Genomic DNA, 16,881 nt, shown 5'->3' with positions numbered 1-16,881 from the left:
CCTGATGGGCAAACGGGCTCTTTCAGTCTCCACCCTTGCCAAGCCTGCGCTGTTAAATTCTCAGAGTTAAAGAGACATGCAACCAATCCTTAACTACCTTTCAATTGCTTCTGAAAACCTCCCCCCCAACTCTGTGCAAAAGCTTGCCTTCCCCAAAAAAATAGCTGCAGCTGGTTGTCTTATTCAAATTTGTGAGCCCGTTTCAAAGGCACAGCTGATCCTCGGACAAAAGCCGATGCAGCAGTTTGAGAAAGTAACAGCTTAGGCTCTTGGGGGGGCAGAACGTTTCAGTGAGCTTAAATAAAACAAACTCATTTTCTTCCAGTATTTAACAACGCCAATAATGATCTTTATTAAGGAATTAAACAGTTTGACAGCGTACATCTCAATCCACACTGAGAGACACTGTGCTGTTGCTTTATAGACAGAGACAGTGTGTGTGTGTGTAGGGTGTGCATGTTAATGAGTGTCAGTGTGTGCGTTCGTGAGTCCGTCAGTCTGTTAACAGGCATGTCAGAGTGAGTTTACAGATGTGTAACAAATGTTAATGTTGTATGTGCGTGTATATATATACACAGTGTTTATAGACAGTCTATTGTCTTCAGCATCTTCAATTCTTCACCTCTCCCACAGTATAATCATGATGTTATCCTCCACACTGTCATTCATCCTGTAAAAAGAAAGTTAGGGTCTGTATTAATTTATATCTGTCGCTGGTCTATATTAGTGCTTGTATTAATCCATTAGGTGCATCTCTTCTTTCTTTACTTGGGTCTTTATTTTGTCATTAGTGTGTCACTAGGGTCTATATTCAGGCCTGTATTAATCCACTATAAGTCTGTCGAGTCTAGGTCTATAATACAATCAGCATTAATCCATTACCTTATTTTAGTTGACTAGTTTATTCGGGTCTTTGTTATTTTGTCTTGGGTATGTCCTAGTGTCTGTATTGATCTCCCTTACATGCCTCTCTAAGGTACGGAAATACACTGCCCCCATCAAGAAAAAAAACCCTCATAATTCAAAGATAGCACACTCTCACATACTGCACATGATCACACGATACCAGAATTATCAGTATCGTCAGCAGGCACTCGTTCTTGTTTAAGGGTACAAGTTGATGTCCTCATGGTTAAAACTGCGTTCACACAAGGTACAAACTGTAATGTCATTAGGAATAAAACCCAGAGGAAAAGTACGTCCATGCACATTCGGCAGTGCTACACCTGGCCAGGAACACTACACCCACAGTTCCAGCCAAGCTCATCGGGAGTTTGTAGGTGCCGTTATTGCACAATGTAACAGGTTGCTCATACACTCAAATGATCGTGTAATTACAAGATATCAATAACTTTTTTCCTACCTCGATGGCAAAAGTGTGTTCTTCTTGATGGCAGCTTTGCACTTCTGTACTTAAGCACTACGCAAGGTTCTGTATTAAATTGCTGTCAGACGTGTGTTCTGGGTCTATAGAAGGCTTATATTGGGGCCGACACTCATGCTTGTGCCTCCCACGTTCCACCCATGGTGAGGGAGCTCTGGTGCCGTCCCCGACGTCCACTGCGGTCACTCACCACGGCTGCCTTCCCCGTCCTCGGCCGGTGCGATGGGCCCGCCCCTCCGTCACCAGTCGTACCGCCGGGAGGGGGGGGGGGCGCGGGGGCTGCCGGAGGGGGAGCTCTGGGGGGCGGGAAGGGCCAGCTGGCCCCCCCGGCCCCCTCCGCTGCGCTCCCGCCCGTAGTCCAGCCCCCGCAGGGACGGGGGAGGGTACCGCGCCGTTTCCCGCCGCCACTCCTCGTCAAACGCGGCGGCCTCGCCTGAGAAAGGGAGAGAGGGGCGGTCAGTCAGCCGCCGGCTGGACTACCCGGTCACTCACCACTGCACGGAGAAAGAAGGAGGGATACACTCACTGACCAGCTTCCTGGACACCGGAAGTCCTCCCTGAAGCTCCATGATCAGGGGCTCGAGTTCCCCAGATTGTGCAAGACCGCTAAACCGTTGCTAAAAAGCTGATGAACCCGTCTTCTCTCGCATTGACTACTTTAACACTCTACTCGCTGGGGGTTCTAAATCTGCATTGAACAAACCCCAGCATTTCCAAAATCCGACAGCCAGAATCCCGACCAGGTCTAGCGCAAGTGATTACATGACTCCTGTCCTGGAGTCCTTGCACTGGCTTCCCGTCAGGTTTCGGGACGACTTCAAAATCCTCATGCTCACCTGTAAGGCTCTGCAAGCCTCAGCACCTGTCTGAGCTACTATCGCCCTACTCCCCACCTGGCAACCTCCGCTCTTCTGATTCTAGTCTCTCATTTGTCCCTCCAAGCCCGTCTACACTCCAGGGCCTTTTTCAGTTATGCCCCAAAGCTCTGGAGCTCTATCCTAAGGATATCAGAGAGTCCCCTTCCCTACACTCCTTCAAGTTCCAGCTCAAAACCTTCTTCTTTAGAAATGCCTTTACTTAACTGGTTCTGTTCTTTACCCCTCTGTTCCTACTGTATTCAGTACCCCCCCCCCCATTGTGCATATCTGGTGAAATCCCCCAACACTGAGTCACCTGGAAGCAAGGCATAGTCAACAAGTTACATACAAGTTACAACCTTAGAACTTAAATCCAAAGGACACAAGAACGCTACCACATTTACCTCGGCCAGCGTGCTGCCCAGCTGCAGTATAGAGCCAGCCCGGCTCTGACTTGGACGCATCTCAGATTCTAAAAAGCAATGCTTTAGTTTGAAATGACTAATTTTAGGACTTCCTTTTCAAAATAAGAAATGGGGGAGAATGTTTCTAGATGTAGCCCTTCATGTAGTAACGGGGAGCACCGTCGCCAACTCCACAATTAACGGAAACCTAACCCGCTGCTCATTTTAAAGGGTAAACCCTCATGCGCAACTTGTAAAGTTCAAGTTGATGATAACTTATAAAAAGTACCCGTTTCCAGTGGGGGGGGGGGACTGAAAGCTAATTTGAATGGTTCCAATGCATCATCAGATGGTTGCATCAGATGTGACTGGGTTTCCCCAAGGGACACAACACACAGAAGAGCAGGAACTGCTGGAGTGGGGCCAGTTTTGGAAGATACCACAGCAACGGCTTGCACAATGGCGAAGTAGCAGCAGCCAACAGGGAGTAATAGGTCACCTTCTACTCTGGGTGAGGATACGCGCGCATTTATGACGGATGTTAAGTGCTCATTAAGTGACAGTGGGGGAGCATCCACACCAAGTGACAGAGCACGGGTGAAACGTAATTTACACTGGCCTTTTAAAACCGAGAGGCACTTTACACAAAGGGTTGTGGGGGTGTGGAACAAGTAACCCAGCCATGCTGTTGAAGCCAATACCCCGACTTCTTTTAAGGAACAACTGGATGAGATTCTTAGATTAACTATTAGGTACCAAACAAGGTCGATAGGCCAAAAGGTTTCCTTATTTTGCAACCTCTTACACCACAAGAAAAACTTTTAACCAGAATTACAGAAGAAGGGGGAAAAAAAAAACCACCACGAAAGACAAGAGTAGGATGCTGCACCTGTGGCGAGACAAAGCGTAATAAAGACAATTACAGGCTGCGACTGAGCAGATGTCGCGCCGCAGAGCTGCAATTTAGACGGCTCCCGCAAGGACAGGCTTCAGCCTGAACAATGAAAACGAACCTCATCCTGCTGTTATTATTACTATCATTAAGCAAGAGGGGGCCCAGGGAGTACAAAAATAAAGCTCTCCTTGAGTCGGCGCCAGGGAAAGCAGGCCAGGGAGGTGGCTGACATACTGGTCCTGTCAAATCCTCAAGGAGCTCAGCCTGGAACAAAACTTTCTTGGCACCTCGAAAAAAGTCACCTTAACCTTATTCACTGAGGGATTAGGAATACAGTAGGAAAGCCAAGGGGGCAGACAGGTAACCAGTTAACTACACGTCCTTCAAAAAAAAAGGTTTTCAGTCTAGATTGGAATGAGATCAGGGAAGGGGACTCTGATATCTTCTGGGATAGAGTTCCATAGCTTTGGTGCGCAGCAGCAGAAGACCAACAGAGTGAAGAAGGGGGTTGGGGGGGGGGGCAGGGAGGCAGAGACAGACAATTTGAGAGAGTTTAGAGAAGGTGACTCTCTGATATCCTTGGGGATAGAGTTTCCAGAGCTTTGGAGCATAACAGGAGAAAGTTTGGGGGAACACAGATCAGAATTTGAGGAGCGAAGGTTGCGAGGCGGGGAGTAAGACGACACTAACTCGGGTACCGAGGTGCCAAGCCACGCACCTTTGTAGGTTAGCATCAGGATTGTGAAAACTGACAAGAAGGCCGACAATAAGCCAGTGGCCAAGCAGGTCTGGGTGCGATTCAGCTTTTTTAGGAAGCATTTTTCATTCAAAGGGGTGTGGGAGCACAGAAGGAGCTGCCGAGCCACATCATTGAAGTCAATACACCTTGGTTTCTTTCAAAAAAAGAGCTGGACAAGATGCCTGGATCAGCCAGCTACTAACTACCAAATGGGATAGATGGACCAAGAGGCCATTTGAAACTTCTCCCGATTGTAAGTTTTTGATCAGTACCCTCTGCCCACCATACCGCCATGCCCTGCCAGCTCACAGGTCCCAGACGGGCCACCTTTTCCCAGTCGCAGAGCCTTACTCTCTTCCAGGTTGATGAAGTCCTGCCTTTCCTCGCGGTCCCCCGTCTTGCGGTTCCGTGATCTCTCCATCACGTGGCCGCGGTCCCGGATGTGGTGGCCGATGGACATGCGCTCGAGCCCGCTCTCCGAGTCGCGGATCGTCTGGAGGGTCTCTCTGATCTGCAGGGACGGGGGGGAAATACATCAATAAAATCAACGTATAAGACTCGCCTGCGCGCTCTCCGAATCACCACATGATCTAAACCCCTTCTCTTCCCACCCGGCTCGCTCTGGCCCCTCCCTCTCCCCCGCCACCCTGCTCGCGGCGCTCTCACCCCTCCGGGGGCAGCCCTCATCTCGCTGGTCTGCTGGTACACCTTGGGCGCCCCGGATCCCGAGCTGGAGTAGGAGATGACTGTGGAGGAGGAGTACATCTGGCTGCCCGACATTCGCTCCTGAAGGGAGAGAGAAAGCATTAATGCAAAGGCTGGTCGGATTCAACTCTACGCCGAGAGAAAAGGGTTCCCACAGAATTACAGCGTTCCCCACTCATCTTTTACCAAGAAAATCCCAAAACTATTCTGCATAATTAACACCTCGCACATCCTGGGTCTTCATCTTTTTGGAGCCATCGCTTGTATTTGTCCATCTGCTAACCAGAGGTCACTGAAAACACATTTACCCAGCCTTTGAACATGGGCACTAGGCTTGCTTACAGCTCACTATAAAATTCCCCATGAGAGGGTCTCATGGGACACTAGAAGGCATCATGTCACCAACGGCAATGCCACCGCCTCTTCTTAAAAGTTAGCTAATTTACGAACAAGGTCACATGATCCAACCGGGATCATTTTGGATCAATTAAAAAAAAAATCCAGTACTTTCCCCCCCAAACTTAACGGATATTTTAACAATTTCTCAAAACTTTCCCAAGTCTGGAACATTTAATTTCACTTTCCGTAACTTCTCCAGGATTTCTTTGACCGTGGGAACCCTGCAGTTATCAAGAAATGGGAAGACTACAAATTAACACCAGGACAGCCCTAGCTTTTTGGGGGGCCCCCCACCACGGGAAGATTTTGGAAAGGGGTCCCCGCCAGATCGCGATTTATGCATCGGCTCCAACAACAACAACCTTATTTTACCATTTAGAACAATAAAAAATGATATAAAGCAGGAAATGTTTAATAACAAGCATAGAATGCAAAACTTAAACACATTTGTATTAAGATTATGTATTTTCACACTGAAAGCAATAAAAAAGGGAGCATTAACAATAACAAGCAGGTTATTGGTTACTTCCAAATTAAATCTTAAAGAGTACTGCACTGAAACCTTTGTAGGACAGAACTGCAGAAATACCCAATTTTAAAAAGTAAGAAAAAAATCAGGTGCCATCAATAACAAGGGTTGGGTGAGATCAGTAAGGCCGAGCAGCTGGGAAAGTTTCAGAAAAAGTGTTCTTTAAAATCAATTTGCCTGTATTTTCAACCTGTTTTAATCCACTTGAGCTCTGAAAAGCTCCTCTGCTCCTGCTGCAGGCACTGGGAGAGAGACTGCAATCCGAAGGGCTACGGGTTGAATTCACAGTGCCCCCCATTTAATGAAACACAAGAGAAACCACAAGGAAAATGGTGCGTTTTAATGCCAAATACGTAAAACCTCTGAACAGTTTTTCACACTGTACGTTTGCCTTCATGATCGGTGGCTAAGGATCTGCGCCTGCGGCTGGAAGGTTGCCAGTTCGTATCCTGCGGCCGACAGAGGAATCCTACTCTGCTGGGCCCCTGATCAAGGCCCTTAGCCCCAGCTGCTCCAGGGGCGCCGTATAAATGGCTGACCCTGCGCTCTGACCCCCAGCTTCTCTCCCTGTCTGCGTCTCATGGAGAGCAAGCTGGGGTATGCGAAGACAAATTGCTAATGCAAGAAGTTGTATATGGCCAAGAAAGTGATCTTATATTTTGTTTGGCAGTGCTCATCTTCAGCCAGACGACTTTTAGCCAAGTGGCATGTGTACAATTGCGTGGAATGTGAATCTGTTAACGTCTAGTACAAACACTTTAAATAGCCTTAATATCTGGCTTGAAAATATATCTACCATTCGCTAGTTACATGGATCTGACAGACTTTAAACCAAATGAAATACAAATTACGACATTATAAGATCACTTTATTAACCCTATACAATTTCTTGCATTAGGAATTTGTCTTTTCGCATACCCCAGCTTGCTCTCCATGAGACACACAGACAGGGAGAGAAGCTGGGGGTCAGAGCACAGGGGCAGCCATTTATACAGCACCCCTGGAGCAGTTGGGGTTAAGGGCCTCGCTCAGGGGCCCAACGGAGTAGGATCCCTCTGCCGGCCGTAGGATACAAACCAGCAACCTTCCAGGCACAGATCCTGAGCCACAGTGCCACCACTCCTCCCCAGACTTATGCACTATTACAATGACTTGGTTAGGGATACTTCTGTTTTGAGATCCAATATCTTCACTTTTCTGTACTCCAGAAACATTACACCCTCGATTATGATTGGTCATTATTTTGACTGGGCTTCCATTAGGATGATCCACAGTAACAGCAGAAAGAGGCATTTTTTTTCTCACGTTCGAATGTGCCAATTAAAAATGCTGCATTGCACACTGAGGGGGTACCCTGGTGGCTTTGGGGCCCTAGGCCAGTCGCCAAACCTGCAGGAACACTACTGCCCCCCACCCCCAGACTAGAAAGAGTAATTACACTCACCACCTGGGGGCGATACTGAAATTTTACATACACAAAAGCTACAATCCTAGCCATTACCTCCAGGTGGCGACAGACGAAATTAAGGCCCATTTCTTCCCTAAATCCATTGCACCATTTTATACCTTCAGTAGTCTCAAACCCCAGCCTCTTTGGCACACAAATACACAAGCAATTATTGAACACAACAGAATACACACACACACACACACACATCTACCAGAGTTACACAATGTGTTTTTGCCTGTAGCTCTGCAATATAAAAGGATACATCTTTAGACCATAGATCTTAGCCATCAGCTATATCACATGCAACTCAACTGGCAGCCCCACTGAAGCTCAGCAGGTGTGAGCATGGCCAGTAGCTGCATGGGAAACCTCCTGAGAAAAACTAAGGTTACTGCTGGAAGAGGTGTTAGTGGGAACGGTAAGGGGCACTCATCACCCTAAGGTCTGTGTGGGTCCTAACGCCCCATTATAGTGACGGGGACATTATACTGTAAAAAGACACTGTCCTTTAGATGAGACATAAAACTGAGATCCTGACTCTGTGGTCATTAAAAATCCTAGGACATTTCTCAAAAAGAGCAGGGTGTAACCCCCGTATCCTGGCCAAATTTCCCCCTGGCCTTTACCAATCATGGCCTCCTAATAATCCCATTCTATGAACCGGCTTCATCCCTCTGTTCTCCTCCCCACTGAGAGCTGGTGTGTGGTGCGAATACTGGCACATCATCCAGGTGGGGTTGCACACTGGTGGTGATGGAGGGGATCCCCCATTACCTGTGAAGCACTTTGAGTGGAGTGTCCAGAAAAGCGCTATAGAAGTGTAAGGAATTATAGAGAAAGGGAAAGAGAAACCTACTTAGACAAGGAACACAAACATCACATCATCAATAGCCATTTCTAAGCCAAAAATGTGGGGACAGAAAACTATCATTTATAGTGCTCTCCCTACTCATTTTGAAATGCACTTCAGCCCTATAGCCTAATCTACACTAGAAGCTTTTTTGACACATGTCCAACATCCATCTGTCCCCATTATGGTCAATGCTGAAATGTATTCTGGAAGAAAGAGTAGCAAAAGTCAAGGTGTCCTGCTCCCCTCTAAAAAACAAAAAATGCAAACTGTCATTTAAAACCCCGCAGACGATCGCTCGATGAGATCGTAGACCACAAGTGATGACCCATGGTCTCAGACCCTGATCATTTTGAGTTCAACAATCTTTTCAAAGAGGATCGTCATCACTGTGGCTGAGGGGGGAGAAGTACAAAGAGCTACGCACTCTCGCAATTCTCCGTACAAGGACATCATAAAACACACATGGTCAGGAACGACACTTCCTCTCAGTTCCTCTTTATACCAAGGAACAGTATTCACCATTCAAAATGTAAATAAGAGGCTAATCTCCTCTGGTTTCACTAGGGTAATACTCATCAAATGCCTAAAAATTAACAAATTGGTAACTTGGCAGAGTATACCATGAGGTAATGGCTGCAACTTCGAAACCAGCTTTAGAGAACTACATTTCCCAACATGTACTACAATTCCCATGATCCTCCACTGGCATTGTCCACCATAGCACTCACTAAAAGTAGACCTGTAATGCACCGATGCAGACATGAATTTCAGAGAGAAGCTGAATTTCCTCACCATATTCTCCATCATGCCACTCATCATCCCAAACATATCCATGAAGCCACCTCCTGCTCCCTGAGTGGGAAAGGGAGAAGAGAAATTACAAGATTATTCTAGTCTATCGGAGACAAACATTAACACTTAAAAAAAATAAGCATGATACCAAAACCCCAAAAAAACCAACACTTACCATTCCCATCATGCCAAAGGGGGAGAGAGCACCTGCAGCCTAAGACAAGAAAAAAAATACACTGACTGACTGGACACTCCAGTACATGAACACTGCACAGAGAGAGAGAGGGGTTCATACAGACACACTGACTGGACACTCCAGTACATCAACACTACACTGAGAGAGAGAGAGAGAGGGGTTCATACAGACACACTGACTGGACACTCCAGTACATTAACACTGCACTGAGAGAGAGGGGTTCATACAGACACACTGACTGGACACTCCAGTACATGAACACTGCACTGAGAGAGAGAGGGGTTAATACAGACACACTGACTGGACACTCCAGTACATGAACACTGCACTGAGAGAGAGAGGGGTTCATACAGACACACTGACTGGACACTCCAGTACATCAACACTGCACTGAGAGAGAGAGGGGTTAATACACACACACTGACTGGACACTCCAGTACATTAACACTGCACTGAGAGAGAGAGGGGTTAATACACACACACTGACTGGACACTCCAGTACATTAACACTGCACTGAGAGAGAGAGGGGTTCATACAGACACACTGACTGGACACTCCAGTACATGAACACTGCACTGAGAGAGAGAGGGGTTAATACAGACACACTGACTGGACACTCCAGTACATGAACACTACACTGAGAGAGAGAGGGGTTCATACAGACACACTGACTGGACACTCCAGTACATCAACACTGCACTGAGAGAGAGAGGGGTTCATACAGACACACTGACTGGACACTCCGGTACATGAACACTGCACTGAGAGAGAGGGGTTCATACACACACACTGACTGGACACTCCAGTACATTAACACTGCACTGAGAGAGAGAGAGAGGGGTTCATACAGACACACTGACTGGACACTCCAGTACATTAACACTGCACTGAGAGAGAGAGAGAGGGGTTCATACAGACACACTGACTGGACACTCCAGTACATCAACACTGCACTGAGAGAGAGAGGGGTTCATACAGACACACTGACTGGACACTCCGGTACATGAACACTGCACTGAGAGAGAGGGGTTCATACAGACACACTGACTGGACACTCCAGTACATCAACACTGCACTGAGAGAGAGAGGGGTTCATACAGACACACTGACTGGACACTCCAGTACATTAACACTGCACTGAGAGAGAGAGGGGTTAATACAGACACACTGACTGGACACTCCAGTACATCAACACTGCACTGAGAGAGAGAGGGGTTCATACAGACACACTGACTGGACACTCCGGTACATGAACACTGCACTGAGAGAGAGGGGTTCATACACACACACTGACTGGACACTCCAGTACATTAACACTGCACTGAGAGAGAGAGGGGTTCATACAGACACACTGACTGGACACTCCAGTACATTAACACTGCACTGAGAGAGAGAGAGAGGGGTTCATACAGACACACTGACTGGACACTCCAGTACATCAACACTGCACTGAGAGAGAGAGGGGTTCATACAGACACACTGACTGGACACTCCGGTACATGAACACTGCACTGAGAGAGAGAGGGGTTAATACAGACACACTGACTGGACACTCCGGTACATGAACACTGCACTGAGAGAGAGGGGTTCATACAGACACACTGACTGGACACTCCGGTACATGAACACTGCACTGAGAGAGAGGGGTTCATACAGACACACTGACTGGACACTCCAGTACATCAACACTGCACTGAGAGAGAGAGGGGTTCATACAGACACACTGACTGGACACTCCAGTACATGAACACTGCACTGAGAGAGAGGGGTTAATACAGACACACTGACTGGACACTCCAGTACATGAACACTGCACTGAGAGAGAGAGGGGTTAATACACACACACTGACTGGACACTCCAGTACATTAACACTGCACTGAGAGAGAGAGGGGTTAATACACACACACTGACTGGACACTCCAGTACATTAACACTGCACTGAGAGAGAGAGGGGTTAATACACACACACTGACTGGACACTCCAGTACATTAACACTGCACTGAGAGAGAGAGGGGTTAATACAGACACACTGACTGGACACTCCAGTACATGAACACTGCACTGAGAGAGAGAGGGGTTCATACAGACACACTGACTGGACACTCCAGTACATTAACACTGCACTGAGAGAGAGAGGGGTTCATACAGACACACTGACTGACTGGACACTCCAGTACATGAACACTGCACTGAGAGAGAGAGGGGTTCATACAGACACACTGACTGGACACTCCAGTACATTAACACTGCACTGAGAGAGAGAGGGGTTCATACAGACACACTGACCGGACACTCCAGTACATTAACACTGCACTGAGAGAGAGAGGGGTTCATACAGACACACTGACTGGACACTCCAGTACATGAACACTGCACTGAGAGAGAGAGGGGTTCATACAGACACACTGACTGGACACTCCAGTACATGAACACTGCACTGAGAGAGAGAGGGGTTCATACAGACACACTGACTGGACACTCCAGTACATTAACACTGCACTGAGAGAGAGAGGGGTTCATACAGACACACTGACTGACTGGACACTCCAGTACATGAACACTGCACTGAGAGAGAGAGGGGTTCATACAGACACACTGACTGGACACTCCAGTACATTAACACTGCACTGAGAGAGAGAGGGGTTCATACAGACACACTGACCGGACACTCCAGTACATTAACACTGCACTGAGAGAGAGAGGGGTTCATACAGACACACTGACTGGACACTCCAGTACATGAACACTGCACTGAGAGAGAGAGGGGTTCATACAGACACACTGACTGGACACTCCAGTACATGAACACTGCACTGAGAGAGAGGGGTTCATACAGACACACTGACTGGACACTCCAGTACATGAACACTGCACTGAGAGAGAGGGGACAGCACCTGTATTTGCGGAGTCCTGCTGGGCTGTATCTGAGGGCTCAGAGGAAATGGGTCAAATCCAAACGACCCAAACAGACTCCGCATGTGCTGCCGGTGGGCTGTGAAAGGATCCCTAGAGGAATTAAAAAATATATATATATATATGAAATTGGTCAAACAAGCCGAGATAACAAAATGCATCCTAAATTTAACATTTGAGACATTCCATCACGGAACCACTGGGTGCCTTGGACATGCTATTGCTGCTATTTCTCCAGCAGATGTCCTCAGGATGATGGTTCTTCAAGCAAGCGAGCTCTGCTAGAGCAGGACATACCGATTACAGCTTCTGCCTACAAACCTACCGGGCTGCGCCAGGATTACTCCTCAAGGCATTTGGGAGCAGTTCCTTCCAGACTGCGCAGGCTCGAGCAGAAGCCACCCTGGTCGCGTTCCCGAGGCCTCAGGCCGCTAACAAGCCATACATGGCACACGACAAAGTCAACATTGGGTACACTCTCCCTGTGCGCCAACATATCCCCCCCCCCCCCAAGTGTTGACACACTGGCTCTCCGGGAGGCAACGCCGTACAGATGCAGCCCTGCTGGCTCAGGCTGCACAGGTGCGGCTGTCTCTTGGCAAACCGATCCCACAGATGTTCTGAACTCAGGTCAGCCACACACAGGACCTCCACCTTTTTCTTCAAGCGGTGCCGCTGTAATCTCACCACTTCAGGGGTCTCGCACTGTCACTCCGTCAATCCCTTTCACCGTTTTGGCCTTAATTGGGGAAAAACTTGAACGTTCCTCCATACATCACCGAAGAAAGACAAGATGTGAAAAGGGGGCGAACCGATTTCTTTCCGCACAAAGACTTCTTGTAACACAAGACATCCCATGCTCAGGCACCTCTGAGTTATGGCAGGGATGGGAGTTAATTGATATGAAATTCCAAGTGCAAGATAAAGACCCCCTAACTAAGGAAAGATAAAACCAACCATTAAAAGTGCTCAAGGTCTTGGGAATGTCCAAACACAGTTACCATGGTAACAATTTGCATCAGAAGTGGGGAAATTTGCTATATAAACTGGAAGTTTTGTACCTATATTTCAAACAATACTTTGGCCCTATTGTTCCTTGGATGCAATAAACTCAGTTACTTAAGCGTCATCATCTCGGGTTCCAGAACTTAGTTGTCTGTTAATGCATCACCAACACTAAGCACATGTTTTTCCCACCTCATATAGGATCCGAGGATATTTTATACTATGGGACAGTACTCAATATTCAAAATCTGAATAACCTAAGTGACTAATGAGGAAGAAGGAGATGCACGCTTAACACTTCAAGCCACTCTTTAATGTCTGTAGGGAATCAGGACCTGAAAAGATGGAAACACTGAGCTCACAGGAGCACAAATCCATTTCTCTAGCCACACAAAGAAAGAGGAAAAATTGATAGAGAAATGGAAAACTGCATCATATTCCCAAGTCAGTAATTTAAAAAAAGCTATACAGTAAAATAGTACAGTCTTGTAATATAAAAGCCCTGGGATGCTTCAGAGAGTCCGGTTATAATTCGAGCTAATTAATCTTAAAGTCCCTACATCTCAACAAAGCCTAGAGGCACTGGCACTGCTATCAGTGTTAGCGAATGCACAATGATAACTTCAAACTGATCAATCTCAAAAGGCAGACAGCATTCATTCTGGCACAGTGCAAAATAGTAAAGCCTGGAAAGGCTCAGACTGCTCTATTAATGTCAACGCAAGTCGGTTTATGGTATAAATTCATAACAAACCCAACTCACTGTAAAGTCAGGCCAGTACAGCCTGCAGTCACAGATGTCAGTGCAAGTGAGGTGTCCAGTTATGATTTCAGATAACTAACCAAGCTCAGTAAATCACACTTCAGGCTCCGTCAGTGCGAGTCTGGTAATCTCAGGTGATAACTAAATTGGGTTCACGGTATCATCAGTCCAGCACAGCATAGAGTGAACAAGTGTACTCTCACTGTCAACAGGCATCAAGGTATGAATTCAGGTAACTAATCAAACTTAGTGAAGACAGTCCAGTCAGTCACATCCATGTCAATGAAAGTCACTTAACTGATCAAGTCCAGTTATCGGGGCTCAGCGTTTGTCTGATAACGTTATTAACCACCCACTGTTGTATTAGAAACATAGTAATCCAACTGACATGAACAATCTTGGAATTATACGTCTAAAAGTAGAACCAACTATAGCGGGCGGGGGTCAGTAAAGAAAAAAAAACACGTCTTTTCCATTATAGGTGAATCGGTCCATACCTATGGGCATGGCATGGTTAAAATTACAAATCGCTGTGTAGACGAGAACCATTCAATATAGCAGGCCAGCAGCCACATAACAGAAACGAAACAAACCGGCTTCGATCAAGTCAGCTGGAGAAAAAAAAGACCAACAACGAACGATTTCATAACAGGAGCAACTACGGTTATACAACCACAATACGACAGTTGACATATACTCACATCACGAAAGGGTTGTCGTCCACATCGCTCAAATACCGGAACATCTTTGTGTGTCGTGTCGAGCGCTGCGAAGATAAATTACACTGGGGTCTCTCCACCAGGGATAAGCCTGCAAGCCCGTTTCTATACCGTATTTATATAAAAAAAAATGGTAGCTCAATGGACGCTATCTAAGTCGATACATACGGCTGTTTTGAATCACAAACCGAAATATTTCGCCGTTTTGCACAAAGGAAACGATTCCGAAATCCCTCTTTTGTGCTTTAACTGCCGGTTGCATGCACTGAACGCTTCTGTTAGATACGGATATCTGTGTGTGTGTATATATATAATCCTTATGGGAAGTGGCTTTAAATTTTTCGTCGCGTCTGGTGAAAATCCCACAAGCAAAACAACATTCTCGTCGGCGGAAGTGGACTTCACAAAAGAAATCTTCCTCCGTCTCCGGGAACGAGCTACACTACACCTTATTGCACCTGCTCCCTTGGCGATTCGCACGGTCAGCCTTCCCTAAAACGACACCTCCAGTCCCCCCCGTTATTGAAAACGACGCCCGGCGTCCCAAGCAATTCTGTCCCCCCCCTAAAAAACGGGGATTTAAACCCGACACAACACAAACCGAGGACCTGTTTCGCTAACCCGAAAACACCGGACGTGACGTCTGACTGACCGGGTTGACAAAAACTGACTACAGCAATGCCGGAGGGAGGAAGGGGGAGCTAAATAGACTGGGGTGGAGCGCATCATTTTTCGGGTTTTGCTTGCCTCTTGCTGCTCCTGGCCGCACTCGAGAGGTCTGCGGGAGGGTATATGTGTCGATGTCTGAGGGGAGGGGAGGGTTATGTCTGGGAGAATCGTTTTCTTTAATTACAAAATTGATGGCAGCTCCAGGCCTCAACTCAGCTGGGCCGAATGAGGGGGGGCGTCTGACGTCACTGCTGCGCACCAATAGTCGCGATCAATATGGTCACAGCTGCTCAGGAAAACTTCGGATACCGGGCGTTTTACATTCTTTGCAGTTAGCTTTTTGGTTTGGTTTGTTTGTTTTTTTCCAGGACCCTGTTAATTAGCTTTATATAGCTGTAAGAGAACCGTCACTAAACCAAATGTTAATTTTCTCCGGGAGGTTATGTCGGTTTTCCTTTCTGTCTGTGAAATTAGCAGGTCACTTCAGGAATGGTTGTACCTGAGGGATTTGTTGAATGTCTGAATGACTTCTTTTTGATCGTTTGTCAATTACTATTGACTGGGGGCATTGCAATTGATCTTTAAATATATATATATAATATTGCACTATAGTGTTTCCTGGCGTGAAGGGCGCAACGTGACAGTAATCCGGAATTGTATTCTTGATTGCACGTCACACACGCACATCTTTGAAATGTTGATGGAAAACGAAAACTGGAATACACCCAAAAAGGCTTTGTCTAAGCAGATCCAGAGCTGGGGTTCCCAAATCTAGGGACCCTAGGATCTGGGGGCCACCACACACCTGCTGGGTTTTCTTTCAGGAGCACTCCGTTAAATAATTGACCTTTTAATACACCTGGTACTAAATTTAATGTGAACCCTTTTTGCTTCCAGCTCCTACACGTCCAGGGGGTTGCCTTTTAACTGGAGGGTTTCTTAAGTCACATAAAAGTTGGAGATCTTAAGCATACGTATAAAAATCTTGCAAAGGTTCCAACCAAATGATGTGTTGCATGGCTTTGGACTGTGGGAGGAAACCCACCAAGTCCCCTGGAATCAAACCCAGGGCCCCAGTGGTAGGAGGCAGCAGTTCTAACCACTACAACACAGTGCCACCCTGGGCTGAGAGCTTTTGGTTTTAGAAAGACGAAACATTTAAAGGACTTAACAGTCTGTGCAGGAACTAAGTTTAGAGCAGTATGCTAACCTGTGAATGACACAAACCTGGAATCTGCTCTGACTAGACCCCACTAGTCATAGTGTAGACTCTTACTTCCATTTCTCTGCCCTGCACTACCTCTTCTGTTTCAGCTTCTTGTTTCAGATCCCGAAAGCAGTCCCTTCGAGTGACTAGGTTTACATCAAGTGAGCTCAGAGTTTCCACTGACCAGGATTAAAATCATTCAGTTTCCTATAATGAATCGTGAAAGTGGACTTGTGTCTAACTCATTTTTATGAAGGGTTATTTCTGTAACTAAACTAAGATGTAGTTTGTTTTTTTTTTACAACTCACTGATACTGCTATTCCATGTCATTTAAATCAGACGGCTACACATCTAACTGGATTGCAGCCGCTAACCCCAACTGTGTGGAAAATATGCAC

At 46.7% G+C, this 16,881-nt stretch overlaps 1 protein-coding gene across 2 annotated transcripts; it reads right to left on the bottom strand.

Annotated features, from left to right (window-relative positions):
* Positions 1-333: 333 nt before the first annotated feature.
* On the bottom strand, positions 334-15,258 carry mlf2 (myeloid leukemia factor 2). Of its 2 annotated transcripts, XM_088939551.1 has the most exons (9): positions 14,589-15,256; positions 12,101-12,212; positions 9,183-9,221; positions 9,008-9,067; positions 8,137-8,172; positions 4,946-5,065; positions 4,631-4,790; positions 1,575-1,817; positions 334-670 (listed from the first exon to the last, which is right to left on the bottom strand). In XM_088939551.1, exons 1-8 carry the CDS (start codon positions 14,630-14,632, stop codon positions 1,624-1,626), a joined length of 765 nt encoding a protein of 254 aa, XP_088795677.1. In that variant the 5' UTR covers positions 14,633-15,256; the 3' UTR covers positions 334-670; positions 1,575-1,623. The 2 variants fall into 2 exon arrangements, with proteins under 2 accessions (XP_088795677.1, XP_088795678.1); XM_088939552.1 differs by lacking the exon at positions 8,137-8,172 and having other exon boundaries at positions 14,589-15,258.
* Positions 15,259-16,881: the final 1,623 nt, after the last annotated feature.

Source organism: Atractosteus spatula, chromosome 22 (assembly GCF_055471065.1).
Source record: "Atractosteus spatula isolate fAtrSpa1 chromosome 22, fAtrSpa1.hap1, whole genome shotgun sequence".
Taxonomy (NCBI): domain Eukaryota; kingdom Metazoa; phylum Chordata; class Actinopteri; order Semionotiformes; family Lepisosteidae; genus Atractosteus; species Atractosteus spatula.
Note: the sequence above shows the minus strand (reverse complement) of the source record. Positions and strands in the feature narration are given on the sequence as shown.

What these genes read in the sequence shown, in the direction of transcription:
- mlf2 (XM_088939551.1), bottom strand. Translation starts at nt 14,632, where the DNA reads ATGTTCCGGTATTTGAGCGATGTGGACGACAACCCTTTCGTGAT. An exon ending in GTGGCATGATGGAGAATATG is followed by an intron (nt 8,173 to 9,007) that starts GTGAGGAAATTC and finishes ACACTTCTATAG; the next exon opens with CGCTTTTCTGGACACTCCAC. An exon ending in CCACTCAAAGTGCTTCACAG is followed by an intron (nt 5,066 to 8,136) that starts GTAATGGGGGAT and finishes CTCTCCCTTCAG; the next exon opens with GAGCGAATGTCGGGCAGCCA.